The sequence below is a fragment of the Episyrphus balteatus genome, chromosome 1, assembly GCF_945859705.1.
Source record: "Episyrphus balteatus chromosome 1, idEpiBalt1.1, whole genome shotgun sequence".
NCBI lineage: Eukaryota > Metazoa > Arthropoda > Insecta > Diptera > Syrphidae > Episyrphus > Episyrphus balteatus.
Window position 1 is genome coordinate 88335307 of NC_079134.1, and position 14831 is coordinate 88350137.

Here is a 14831-nt window from a genome sequence, read left to right on the forward strand (position 1 = left end):
AACAATTTGAGTCTTGTTCTAATATATTTTCAATATTTGGTAATTTAATTTGTGATAATTGATTGTTTAAATTAATATTAAGATTCTTACTATCTCCGCTGTGCTGTGGATCTCCTTGATCTCCTTCGTTTGATGAGCTATCTTCTTCGTCAGAGTTCTTTAGATATGAGTTGGTCTTCCTGCGTGTCTTCTTGAAAAGGTGCATTTGTTGGGTAATTTCGTTTTGTAGTTGGTTGTGTTTTAATTAATTTTTCCTCTATGGATTGCGTAACATTATTAACATTATTCTTTTCACGAGGCTGAGTTACTTAATTAATTAATGTTCTTAGAATTTTGGATAAGTGTTCTAATAACTTTATTATTCACTGAAGTAATCTTTATATGCACTAAAGAGTTTTTATTCTTCACTGAATTTATTTTCCAATATCGTTAAGTTATTCCATTAAGTTATTAATTCTAAAGATTTCTTTTTCATAGAATTTTAGATATTAATGTCACTTTTTATGGGTATAAGTGATTAAAATATTTTTCTTTCTTTTTGTAAAAAATTAAATTTTAATTTTCACTTTATAAAACACTTGAACGATAGGTGAACGATGGGTTCTTATTTGCAAAGGATACACATATTATTTGTGTGTTCTACCGAATGCGCCAATTTTGGTATTTATTTAAATTAAATACTTTTTAAAAATTAGCTTAGAGCCGGAGCTCTACTTTATTATTTCGAGGTTCTTAAAAGACTAAACTAGAATGTCGCAGACAACTAGTGTTCAAGCTTATTCTCTAAAGACGTACGTGACTTATTTTGCATACGTCTTCTATTTTCTTTGTTAGGCTAAATAAGATATCAATATGTGGTTTCTGTACTACTCTGTTAATAAGTTGCATTTTAATTAAATCCTATGCTTAATAAAATAATATGGTTTTCTTAGTTATTTAAAAAGGGGAAGATGAGGAGGAAGTGATGAGCGGGTAAATGGGGGGTCGAGAAAAAAGGAAAGTATACAAACGGGTTGTTTGGCGAGAAAGCAACCAGGTTGGGTGGGATTTAAACTAACATCTCGCGCATCATAAACACTAAGATGCATAGAGCCTGGCATAATATTTTTTTGATAACGAGGAGATAAATGAACCCAGAGCTGAGCTAGCGAGGGATGATTTTTGTGCCAGCAGAACCTCAAAGCTAAATAACTAGTTGCAAAAATGGCGCCCAACGTGGGGCATTACTATCAGCCGATAGATAGTGAGGCAGATTTTTTTTTATTTTAATGAGTCACAATTTTTTTTAAACAGAACTTTTTTTTCGTTTCAAATTTTAACTTTTTATTTTAATTTTTCTAATTTAACATTAATTCCGATTACAGCATCTTTGTGAGTCCCGGTTACTTAGTTGATTATCTGGTACCGCGTTGCAACAATGAAGTTGAGATTTATTTTTTTTATTCTTAACAAAATTACCATAAAAACTTAGTCTTTGGGCATCCTGAAAGAGATACCCAAAATGCAGGTGGATAGGGTATATTTTTATTTACCACTACAATTGGAAGAGACTTCTTGATGCGAAAGGTGTCTTGAATGGTCCTTTAAATGTTTTTCACAGTTTCAATCACACATTTTTTTATATGTATTGATTTGATAATTTTTCTTTACAAAAATTTGGCTTCAAGCGTATTTGAAATCGAAAATCACAAACGTTAAAGACATCCCAACGATTTTGAATAAACCATAAATACCGAAAGTAGTTCTCGAAGACAATCGTTCTTGGATTTTTTTTGTTTGATTTTCGAAACTTTTATTTGAAGCTCACATTACATAAAACAGAAATCAGTTAGTAAAGAAAAACTTGGGAATCGACCAAGGTCAATTACCAGGAGTCGTGGTTGATGATCCCGGTAGGGACCCAGCGGATCAGGTTGAAAACGATCTTGTCCAAATGAAGAGTTGCTTTCTAGGATAGAAATATGTTTGGTTCAGAATCAAATTAGGGTTTTCCAGCAAATGGACGTTTTTATGCTTAACGTGCTACAAAAGTTAGAAGGTTTGAGTTTACAGCCGCAACAACAAGCCAACCCTCCTCCAACAGAGAGTACCTCTTTCTACGAACTCAAGTGGTTCTACAACTTTTAGCGTTTCAGGTCCATGTAGATTAGATCATTGGCAAATCAAATACGATAGTTCCGACAATGTATCTGATTTCCTTTCGATAGTAGGAAGATTGCAATCCTCGTCAACCTATTGCGAGGCACAAATTGCGGCAAGGTTTCACGTTATGCTTGAAGTAAAGCGAAGAAATGGTTTTGGCGATTTTTCAAGAAGTATCCGGATGCGAGTTTATCTACTATAAAAGAAGCAATGAAGAAAGAATTTGGTAAGATGGATTCGGAAATTGACATATACATGAAGCTTATGTGTTGCAAGCAGGGTCCGAAGGAATCCTTCGACGATTTTTATGTTTCAATTTGAAGTCTTAACGACCGTCTAAAAGAATCATTTAATGATAAGAAATTGGTAGAAATCATCAAGAGTAACGTCAAAGAAAAACTAGGTGAGCTCTTGTTGGCAGCGGATGTTAAGAACATAGATCAACTTCACAAAAAGAAACGCCGGTCATAGGTCGGTAAACGAAATCGTAGATCAATATGAATCCGAAAAAGAAGTTGAGGAAATCGCGGCTATATCTGCAAAACGATTTCATATGCCAACTACATTTGTTGGAATTGCGATCGAAAAAGTCACGCATACCTTTATTGTCCTTCGGAAACTAGAATACTACATTGTTTTCTGTGTGGGTCGAAAGGTGTAACAACGATTCAATGTGGTAAACACCAAACGGGAAACATTCCGAGGGACGAAACAAGGAGTGGAGAGTTTCGTTCCCAAAGGAATCCGCAGAACCACTCTCAAAATTAAATAAAAACAACGAAATGAATTTTCGATTAAAAGTGAATCAATTTCATTCGTAGAATTTCATAATCTTAAGTCTCTTCACGAGCGAAAACTTAATTATGAAAAGGTTCGATCGCGAATCTTTGGAACTAAAAATAAACCAATTAGTTTAAAAATTCAGAAATGTCGTCGTCGTTTTCGAAATAGGAAAAAGTTTCGAAAACAAATAATCGAAACCATAATATCTTCTGATACAGACGGGCGTATGTATGCTTACGTCTTTTTGAATGATGAGTCAGTTCGTGGACTTCTGGACAGCGGAGCATCTATCTCGGTGTTAAGTGAGCGGTGCTGGGAGTTAGTTCATTGCCTTACAAAAACGTAGTACGTACGGCTGATGGCAAATCTCACGATATTGTAAACAAAATATAACGGCATTTCAAAGAGCCTTACATTTTATCTTATGCCAAATTTGACACAAAAAAGTATACCTCGGCAGCCGTAGTTTTCAGTTGTTACCTCAAATAAACTGGACTTAGATTATTTTTCATATTTAGCCACTTGCACTCAAACGTCATTAACTTCCATTGTTATTCCCTCGTACGTCGTTCTTGAAAAGATAAACAAACTCAAAGTTAAATATACTGGAGGTCCTGATGGTTTACCTTCAATAATTTTAAAAAATTGCTCTGCAAACCTACTACAACCCTTAACTGCTCTTTTTCAGCTCTCTATCTCAAAAGGGATCTTCCCTTCTCTTTGGAAATGTTCCTACATTATCCCGATCCATAAAAAAGGTCCCAAAAAAGAAATCTCTAACTACCGCCCATCATGCATACCCAAGCTTTTTGAAAGCATAGTCTATGACACAATGCTCTTCCATTTTAAACAAATTTTCTCCCCTAATCAACACGGTTTTCTAACTGGTAGATCAACTACCACAAACTTAGTTGATTTCGTTTCCAGTTCAATTTGTGCCATGAAGGCTGGCAAAGAAATAGATGTAGTTGCAACTGACCTAAGCAAGGCCTTCGATAAAATCTCACATACCCTTATTCTCTTCAAACTAAAATCACTTGGTTTTCAACCTTCTTTTATTGCATGGATCGAATCATATTTAAATGGACGTCAGTATAATGTCCTTTTTAGAGGTTCAGAATCAATCCCAATCCTTGCAACATCTGGCGTTCCGCAAGGTAGCCATCTCGGCCCTCTGATTTTTATATTAACAATCAATGATGTCGATTGTGTCATAAAAGATTCTTCAATCTCAGTGTACGCTGACGATAAAAAAATATATAGAAGTATCTCCTCCCTTAATGATATACGATTTTCTACCTGGTGTCAGAAGAACTTCCTTGAGCTTAATGTGAGCAAATGTCAAGCAATAACGTATTCACGTAAACGCTCATCACTTCTCCCTCGTACCTACTTTATTAATAATGAGCCGGTCAAATAAGTGGATTCTTTGCGAGATCTCGGAGTAATATGTGATAATGAACTTAATTTCAGATCCCACATCACTAACTCGATAAATAGAGCAAACTCCGCACTCGGTTTTGTTAAACGTTGGTCCAAAGAATTCTCCGGCCCCTATGTCACAAAAACCCTTTATCTAACATTTCGTCGCCCTAGTATTGAAGTGCCGTATACGCCATTTTTACATTTTTGGGAAATCGCATTTAAATGTTCGGAAGATAATTGCGAAATAACTAACCGCTGGTATTTTTTGATATTTTAGTATGGTATATAATTAAAATGTGTCTTTTATATACATGTTATTGGACATCTGCAATTCGTCTAGTTGTCAAAATATTTAAATTTTTGTCCAAAATGAGTTTGCCGTATACGCCATGAAAATCAGAAGTTTCTTTTATTCATATACACGTACGTCAAAAAAAAACATAACGTACGTCAAAACAATTCTCAAAATTTTCTTGCATTGCATGAAAAATTTGACGTAAATGCCAAAATTTCTTGTTTTTGTCAAAACAATAGTGAATATCTCGGCAACGAAAAAAGATAGAAAAAAACGGATAGCAGATTTGAAAAGAGCAACTTCGAAAACATACGACTGCATACCTAGTTCAAAAAATGCAATTTGGCGTATACGGCACTCCAATACTAGGGCGACGATTTGTCAGGCCTCTTCTCGAATATGCTAGCCAGGTATGGTCCCCATTTTATGCATCTTATTCACTTCGTATAGAAGCCGTCCAACGTAGATTTCTTCGATTTGCTCTCCGTGGTCTTCCCTGGCCTGATAGATTTAACCTCCCACCTTATGTTGATCGTTTAAAACTCATAGATTTACAACCAATTGATATGCGCCGTAAAGTTGCTGACATTGTTTTCATCCATCAACTTTTAACTGGTAATATCGATTGCCCTGCTCTTTTGCAAAAAATCTCCCTCTATACCAACCCGAGAAATCTGAGATCTGTTTCTATTTTTGTTCTCGACTATCACCGTACAAATTATGGATGTAACGAACCAATGAATCGCATGCTACGTAATACTAATAGCGTGGATAACTCTTTTGATTTCCACCACTCCAAACATTCTCTAAAAACCTCTCTCTACAATATTTTCTTAACCCCAGAACCTCCCTAACTTATCTTCCCTAAAATTACTTTAGTTCTTAAGTATTTTTATCATCTAGTTTTAAGTTTTTTTTTTTTTTTGTAAACAATAGTTGTAAGTTTCTATGCTTGTATTAAGCTAATAAATAAATAAATAAATGAATTAGACGTAGATTTCACCACAGAAAATAACGAAGAAAATTTAAAAAATGAAGCCGAGTAAATGACACTTTCGGCCGAAGAGTCTTTTCAGTTAGAAAACATTAAGATGCAATTTCCCAATTTTGTTGTCCTTGGATTAGGGAAAACAGATCTCGGGTGTCACATCGTTGACACCGGAAACGCTGCCCCTATAAAGTCTTAACATTATCCCTTGTCTCCAGTTCGTCAAAGCGAAGTTTATAAGGAGTTAGATCGCATGTTGGAATTAGGAGTCATAGAAATTAGTAGCTCTCCTTGGAGTTGCCTTGTCGTGTTGGTGAGAAAACCCGGTAAAAATCGTCTTTCTTTAGATTGCCGAAAAGTCAACGCTGTTGCCGTTAAGGAGGCGTATCCGGTACCTCATGTTGAAGGATAAAAGTTGTTAAGTCGGATAAAAGACACGCACTTTATCTCGGGAATAGACCTAAAAGACCCTTATTGGCAAATTCCCTTGCACGAAAAATTTCGGGAGAAAACAGCTTTTGCCGTACCTGGTTTACCACTCTACCAGTTTAAGGTAATGCCCTTCGGTTTGAGTAATGCAGGACAAACGCTTTGTAGAGTTATGGATCAAGTAATCCATGGTCATCTTCGTGATAACGTGTTTGTCTATTTAGACGACTTACTGATTTGTACTCCAGATTTTGAGTCGCATTTACGCATCCTTAAGGAGGTCGCAGCCTGTCTCCGTCGAGCAAATCTAACAATCAATGTCGAAAAGAGCAGATTTTGCATGAAGGAAATAAAATTTCTAGGTTTTATCGTAGGTCAGCGAAAAAGACAAGATAGAAGCCATGGTTAATTTTCCAGTTCCGACAAGTCAGGAGATTTTTGGGTATGACCGGATGGTAAAAGAGATTCATACGGAATTATGCCGATGTAGCTGCTCCTTTATCTAATTGTCTTTCACAGAGGTCTAAGTTCGAATTTACGCCTGAAACACTCGAAGGTTTCGAAAAACTCAAAACAGCTCTGTCAACAGCTCCAGTTTTAGCGGAACCTGATTTTTCAAAACCTTTTCTAATTCAATGCGATACTTTGTCTGAAGGAGTAGGCGGTGTTCTATTCCAAGTGGATGAGAACGGTAATGAGAAGCCAATTGCTTTCATATCGAAGAAGCTTAACAAATCCCAGAAAAATTATACAGTCACTGAACAAGAATGTCTCGCAGCGGTGCTAAGCGTGCGAAAGTTTCGGCCTTACGTTGACGGATTGCCCTTTAAAGCCATAACAAACCATTCCAGCCTTAAATGGCTTATGTCGATGAAGGAGTTATCAGGTAGACTGGCTAGATGGAGCCTAGAACTCCAAAGGTATAAATTCCCTCATTGAACATCGGAAAGGGTTCCTGAATGTAGTGCCGGATTGTCTATCTAGGATGAACATGGAAGAAGTCACTGCAAGCGGAACTGTGGTTGATAATGGGGTTTGTGAAGATTCTTCGATATGGACATGTGATATCAATTATTTTCGGCTGAGTTTGATTCGCAACAATATACCCACTTGAGATAGAGCATTGCTAAAAACCTATCGACACTTCCAGATATCGTTGTCTCCGGAAAGTATGTTTACCGGATAGTCTTACGCGAAAAAGCATCGAAATGTGCCACAACACCAAATTAAGTTGCCATAATTAGGCTTTGAGAAAACTTATGCTCGCATAAAATCCAAATATTATTGTGTGATTCAATATCTTGAATCAGAAATTTTCCACACTTTCGGTACCACTGAACAAATCCTCTCCGACAACGGTCGTCAATTCGTGTCCAAAGATTTCAAAACCTTTTTGGATAATTATGGTGTTAAGCATATGCGAACGGCGGTGTATTCGCCTGGGGCCAACATTTCGGAGCGGATAAATAGGAGTTTTCTTAGCAAACTGAGAGTTTTAAAACAGCAAAATTACTGGGACCCTCACCTGTCCAGTATAGCATGTGCTCTGCGTTCCGACATGCATGACTCTTTAAATTGTCAACCCTATTTTGCCTTGTTTGGACAAAATATGATAAATCATGGTTCAACATATTCTATACTACGAAATTTAAACACGCTACACGAGCACTAAAATTGACTTTGGCAAGACAGAAGTTGTCGGAGAATTTGGACAGGGAATACGTTAAGTCGAAAAATACCTACAATCGGAAAATGTCACTTACCGGGAGGGTCAGGAAGTGTTCCACAGAAATTTAGCTCAAAGCAATTTTGCGCACGGCATCAATGCTTCCAAAATTCCTTAAATCCCGTGTAAAAAGAGTAGTCGAAAATTTTATATATGAGCTGGAATCTAGGGCCGGTAAACTTCTAAACTTCTAGCATATTCCAAGCTGAAGACATACGACAGTAACACATCAACTCCAAAGAAAAGAAATTGTCCACAAAGTATCGTGTCAATCAATAATTAAAACTTTGTCGCTTATCTGACACAGTGCTCATTTTAATCCTCCGTTCATGTAAGTGGGTTCCGCGTCCCACGTCTAGCTTTACGCTGGCACAAAATTAAAACCAACCCGAACGATCTAAACATTGAATTTTTCTTATATCATATATAAAAGTTTTTTTTATTTTTGAATTTATAAAAATTTAACGTATGATTTGTATTCGAAATTATAAACACTTCTACGGTCATTGTAACAAAATTCGTAAAACAATTTGAATCTCCGTCGGCAAAACGCAACTCAAAACGATCATCAACAAATAATTTTTTTTCCCACGAATGCAACAGATAAATGAGGTGAACGACCTCGGTTTATGCTAACAGATTTAACTTTGAAACCTAAGTAAACGCGATCTGTTTACATTTCTCGATGTAGCGGATTTTTGTCGTGTATCTCACTCGCACTCAAATACCGAGACTATACATAATCATCCTTGTCACACATGCTCAAAATAATCTTGAATGGCAAAATTTTTATTTTTTTTTTATTAAATTCATCATAAGGCTAGGCGCACACATGCGATTTTAGTCGCACGATTATTCAGTCGCAAAAATGGATCAAATGCATTTCAATGCCGGTAAACACACATGCTTCTAAAAAATAGCCGCGATTAAAAAATTGAAAACTGTCCCATTTTTTTGGCGACGCGATTGTCGCAAATTAAAATGGAACAAATGGACCAGCATAGTTATGCACACTAGAGTGACCGCAACTCCCATAGAAAAAAATGTTTGTCGAATTTTTTTCGGGGGAACCCCATTTGCAGATTTTTAGATAGCCAAAATTTCAGCTCGATTGGATAACTCTAAATGGTGCCGACACTCGCTCAAAGTATCAAAAATCTCTGTTTTTTCACTGTTTTTCGAAGAAAATTAGCTCTAGCTCCCAAACAAATCGGGTTATTTTCACTTTTTATATATTAAATTAAAGGTAGTGTTGTTACAAATAATTCAAATGCTAAATTTGTTTAGTTTTACTAAAAACGAAAAATATTGTCATCAATTTAAATTTTCAGTACTTACCTCAAAAAGAGCTGAAGTGCAAACTCGATTTAAAATTAAATTTTTTTTTTATTCTGCGGATTGGGATAGAATGGATGTTTCTCTATCTCTGGGCCCTCGGGTAGCAAAAGTATGAGGTATAGTCTTGGGGTGAAAGAGCTATTAACAATGCAACTTTCTATGTTATTGGATCGATGTAAGGCATCTGATAGAAATTAGAGTTGGGCACTTTAGTTCATTTGAGTGATCGATCACTTTAGTTCAAATCACGCTACTGAACTAGTTCTGAACTAGTTCATTTTAGTTCAATTTATTTTAATCACTCCGGTTTTGTTAGAATTAAAAAACAAAATTAGTTTGTACAAACTGTATCCAAATTTATGTAAAATTGACGCATTCTACATAATAAAACAAATACAACCTAAAAATAACAGATATGTACATATTTTATTTTCTATAAAAATTCTTAATTTCATTCATAAACTTGTTGAGCTTTCTGGTTCCTGGCGAAAGTCTAGAAGTACATTTTGCTTTCATTTAATCGAAATCATAGTAATGCAAGGACCAAGATGCTACTTGTTTTTTGTTCTTGCTCAGAAATAAGAGTAAGGAGTGCTTGAAGAAGAAACGCTGATACTGGCACAAGCTACCTTTTGTTTTACCTACATCTAAATCTTGAGGTAGAGCAGAAGAACTGATTTCGCTCAACAAAGAATTGGATGCAATTTCTTATGCACTTTGGTTTCTGCACCCCTTCTTTAAACGTCTGTCGGGTTAAAAGTGCGCTGTCGTCGTATAAGACTAGGAGACAAGGACCACATTTGAAAATTCCCTATACAGGTGGGACTTCCTTTCACCCAAACAGCGCAAGCTGTTTTGTAATGTCATATTACGACTGCTCTAGGTTGCTGTTTAGTTTGTTGAAACAAATCTTTTTCGCTATTCGCGAACTAAATTGAACTAAGTAAGTGAACTTAGTTCACTAGTTCACCAAGATGAACTAGTTCATTGAACTAGTTCGTTCGCGAACTACACAAGCCTAATAGAAATGCTTCTCGCATAATTATAGCTACAATAGAAGCACTAGGGCAAAATCTAATTGACTTTGTAGTTTCAAAATCAAACTTACATTCAACAAGAAAAAACTTTTGCTTGGTCTGGCGTTCTTTGACCTAACTTTACGAGATGGCGAAAAATTAGAAACGGCCAACATAATTTTGAAAACCAGTGAAACGTAAACCAACAGAATAGTAAATCCAAAGCTACAGACACATGAAGATGAACAATTTGTCACAGCAGGGTTAAAAAATATTGTGAACAAAAAAACATTGAACTTTTTCAGCCGATTGAAAATAGACACAAGTTTTCTCAAAGAACCTCCAAATCTTTGGCCCGAAAACCCGCATTTTAAAGAAGGCTTTAAAAAAGTGCAATAACTTAAAGTCGTAAATGACATGACAGAAAGAGGAGTCAAATTAATAACCGATTTTAATAACCTTTTAACTAAAGATGAGGAACAAAAACAATATGTACTTCAAGTAGTCAGTGAGGGCCGAAAATTGTACCCTGATGCTTCCAAAACTACTTTGTAAATCTCTTGATTAAATTTTTTTAGTATTTACTTCAATAATTATGTATAAGAAATGTAACACGATGTTATTTTTTTTGTTTTTTAGGCCTATGTGAATTGCGTAAAATAGTTAACATAGTGTAAAATTTTTGACACTATTGAGGTGAATAAAAAAATTTCAGCTGTTAAAAATTTATTGGGCTCTGGGACCTGGTTAAATTTGAGTTAAATTTTTTTTGCAGATGGTTTTGTTTTGTTTTTTTTTTTATTAAAAAGGAGTTTCATAGCAGAAAAGAAGCAGAGAAAAATATTAAACAATAAGCCATACAGCTGAAATTTTTTTGTTCACCTCAATAGTGTCAAAAATTTTACACGGTGTTAACTATTTAACGCAATTCACACACAGCCTTAGAATTCTGTTAAATGTTTCGTTTTTTTAAATAAAACAGTTTAAAAAAAGTTTCATTTTAAATCGAGTTTGCACTTCATTTAAATTGATGACAAAATTTTTCTGTTTTAGTAAAACTAAACAAATTTAGCATCTGAATTATGTGTAGCAACACTACCCTTAATTTAATACATATATAAAAAGTGAAAATAACCCGATCTCTTTAGGAGCTAGAGCTAATTTTCTTCGAAAAACAGTGAAAAAACAGAGATTTTTGATACTTTGGACGAGTGTCGGCACCATTTAGAGTTATCCAATCGAGCTGAAATTTTGGCTATCTAAAAATCTGCAAAGGCGGAACATTTTATGGGGTTCCCCCGACCAAATTTCGAAAATCGATTTCTTGCGGTCACTCTAATGCACACACTTGCGACTAAACCGAAAACGACTAAAAAGTAGCAGTCGCAAAGAGGCCATATCATGCGCACACATGCGATTTTCAACCACTCGATTTTTTAGACGCAAGAAATGAAACACATTATTTCAAATGAGAGCGCACAGACTTGCGATTTTAAAATCGCAAAGTTTAAAAAAATGGATCCGGTTCTATTTTTCGCGATTTTTTTTGCTGCACATAAGGATATATTATACAGAATATAATGCACCTGCCCGCACGTGCGACACTTGGAACAATTATTTTAAGTACAATAATGGATATTACTAGAAAGTGTTATATATTGGCTCTATTTTAATAAATGATAGGAAATTTAAAAGGACAATTCCATAAAATTAATAAAAATTTAAGAGAAGACCCTCAGAAATTTACCCAGTACTATAGAATGAGTATAAAATGCTTTGGTGAAATAATGGTACTCGTAGGGCCTAAAATAATTGTTTGTTTCTAATCTGGTAAACAAGCTGTCAAACCCTTACCAAATTTTTGAGACATTTATCACTTTACCACTTTTACCAGAGCTTACAACGTTTCATGAATTCACCTTATCGTGATTGTTTTCTTTGCGGTCATTTGACCATTAGATTGGAACAGTGAGTATCTCCTGGCTCTTTTGATCTTGAGATGATGCATTTTTTTTATCGAAAAACGGTCAACTTTTTTTCGACCAAACATAATGTTTTTTCTTGCAATAAAAAATAGTCGCGCGAGTGTGTGCACGGTAATTTTATGTTACGACTGCGATTTTTTAGTAGCAACGACTAAAAATCGCATGTGTGCGCCTAGCCTAATTCACCTACATAGGTACTTCATTACGCAACTTCTCAATGAAATATTTGATACCACAATAGCACTTTAAAGTAAAGGATCACGAGCCGGAATCCTTTGAGCAAATTGCACTCTTACTTGGTTATTTATTTTAGAACGGCTATACGAAAATAAGAAAGTGGGTTCATTATGCATATTCCACATATATCTATCTGGAAAACGCGAAGCCCTGTAACCGAATTGTTTTTTTTTATTAATAATCTTTATTTACCTACAAAAAAGAAAGGAAATTAATAAGAAAAAAGCAAAAAATTAAAGTAAGAAAGCGTTATGTATAGACGCATTTCTTTGGAGAAAACTGACCTCAGAGTAAAAAATTACCACGGGCGAGAAAAATTAAACTGCCTTGAAAAAATAATCTTACTGATAAATTAAACAACCAGGTACTATTAACAAAAAATAAGATTTTTCATTAAATATGCCATAATCGCAAAAAAGAAAGTAAAGAATTTTTTTTCTCTAGAAAAAAATTATCACCTTTGAAGAGCTCTAACATTGTAACACAAAGTAACAAACTGATTTGGCTCAATTGTTTAGTTTGTGAAGAAACATAAATCATTTAGTTGATCAAATCCACGACTAAATAGTTTTTGCATGTGCGTGCTGTCCCATACAAGCCCATGTGTTTCATTATTGAAATCAAACAGTTGAAAAACTAAGAGTTGAATGTGCGCCCCTAGCCTAATAGCACAGCTAAATCTTATACGAAAAATGTTGTCTTCTTCGTTCGGCAGTACGCTGTTCGGCCAACGAAATTAAAAAGTCTACACCTCTTTTTCGCAGACTTACAATTGCCGGAACAATTGCGGGACATAATTTATGTGCGGAAAAATGACATTTGAATGCCTATCTGAGATGTGTGTTTGCTTTTATTTTATAATTTACGTTTTGCAATTAGGCTAGGCTTTAACATAAAGTAATTACATTAAGAATTTATTTGGTTGTCGTGTAGTGTCTGTAAGTTAATTTGAACTTTTCCGCCTTTTTTTCATAATGTCATCATTCTTTCTATGCAAGATTTTGGATGGTGGTGCCTATATGATGGTAAAATAGCCCTGATTTTTCATTGAATGATTTTCAGATGAGTTGGGGGCCAGTTGGTCAATCCGAAGCTGTAAGTTAATACTGCGATTGCCAAAGTATTCTGTACTTGATAGTAAGTTTCCAGCTCCTCAGGTTCGATTTTGCCATTTTGTGGATATGAGATTTGGAAATTTTTACCAAAACTGAAAATTTAATATTGAGTTGACGAAATTAACTCAATTAACTTAGAAATTTGTTTTGATTATTCAGATGTTAATGCTAAACGAATCTTACCTCGTCATTAAAAGTTGGCCTGAAGTTTTTATGGAGCTCTATAATCACTCTTAAGCAAACCAAAACATTTTCTTCATTATCAACCAATAACAGTTTAAGCATTAGTGAAATAATGAGCTTTACATGTGGCCGCAGAATTTCACTAATTGGTAAACGATGCATCATTTCAAGTATAAGCTTTCGTATCTGAAATAAAAAAGAAAATTTTAGCAAGAGTTTTATCATTAGTAATACAATTTTGATGGCAAATGTTTGTTAAACTGATTTTCAAATTTTTTCATATTCTAAACATACACCTAGAAGGATTTTTAATATTAAAGCCTCATGGTGGAGCTATGGCGTTGCAAAGTTTTGGAAAGTTAATTCATTTTAAACGATATGTAGGTCGTAAAAAAATTAAGCTTTTTTACAGAAAAAATGAAAATCCCCAGTTGAAAGTAATTAAAAAAAAACTCAGTTTCTAATAGAATTTTCATTTAAAAAAAAAAACTTGTTTTTGTTTGGCATTTTGTGTTTAAAAAAAAAATTAATACCCACAAACTACTTCTTGCTAAATTACAAAGGTATTGTTGGAGACTTTAACGCTCGTACCGATCAAGATCAATGCACAACGTTCGGAAATCGTGATTTACTATCAAGACAATCAAGAGATCCTGAAATAAATGCTAGAGGAAGATCAATCCTTGAAATGGGAAGTGCGTTCAATTTGGCAATAATAAATGGAACTGACAGGGGAGATAAGGAAGGAAAACTCACGTTTGTAAGAAATCCGGGCCAGTCCGTTATTTCCTAAGGCGCAAAAATAGATTACTTAGAAGCAAACAGAGAATACAAAACCTTATGCAAGCTTAAAAAGGAAAGTTTTTTTTTAATGTCATTGGATTGCTACTCTTTGCTTGCAAATTTTGAGGTGGAAAGCCAAATTTATTCCGACCACATGCCTTTAGTTACCACACTTCAGACCTCTGAACGCGAATCTCGAACAGATAAAGCGAACCATCTTTTGCCAAAACTAAGATGGCGAGAAAACCAAGCCGAAGCATACAAAAGAAATTTGGACCGCAAAATCAGAGAGCACTTCATAAATAACTCCGAAACAACAATAGAGTACTTATAGCTCATATTAGAACAGTCAACAGCCGCACCAAGCCCAAAAACAATTGAAAGCA

General features: G+C 35.0%; 1 protein-coding gene across 5 annotated transcripts in view; it reads right to left on the bottom strand.

The window, feature by feature from the left end:
• The window catches only part of LOC129906924 (transcription-associated protein 1), a 366133-nt gene that overhangs the window by 284232 nt on the left and 67070 nt on the right, over window positions 1-14831 (bottom strand). For 3 of the 5 annotated variants that reach the window (XM_055982915.1, XM_055982911.1, XM_055982913.1), the window contains exon 2: window positions 13663-13848. The exons of 1 other annotated variant lie outside the window; for it this stretch is intronic. In XM_055982915.1, the coding sequence (XP_055838890.1) occupies window positions 13663-13848 (186 nt within the window). Of the gene's footprint in view, window positions 1-90; window positions 434-13662; window positions 13849-14831 lie in introns of those variants that run through there. One more of the 5 variants, XM_055982914.1, reaches the window with a different exon arrangement.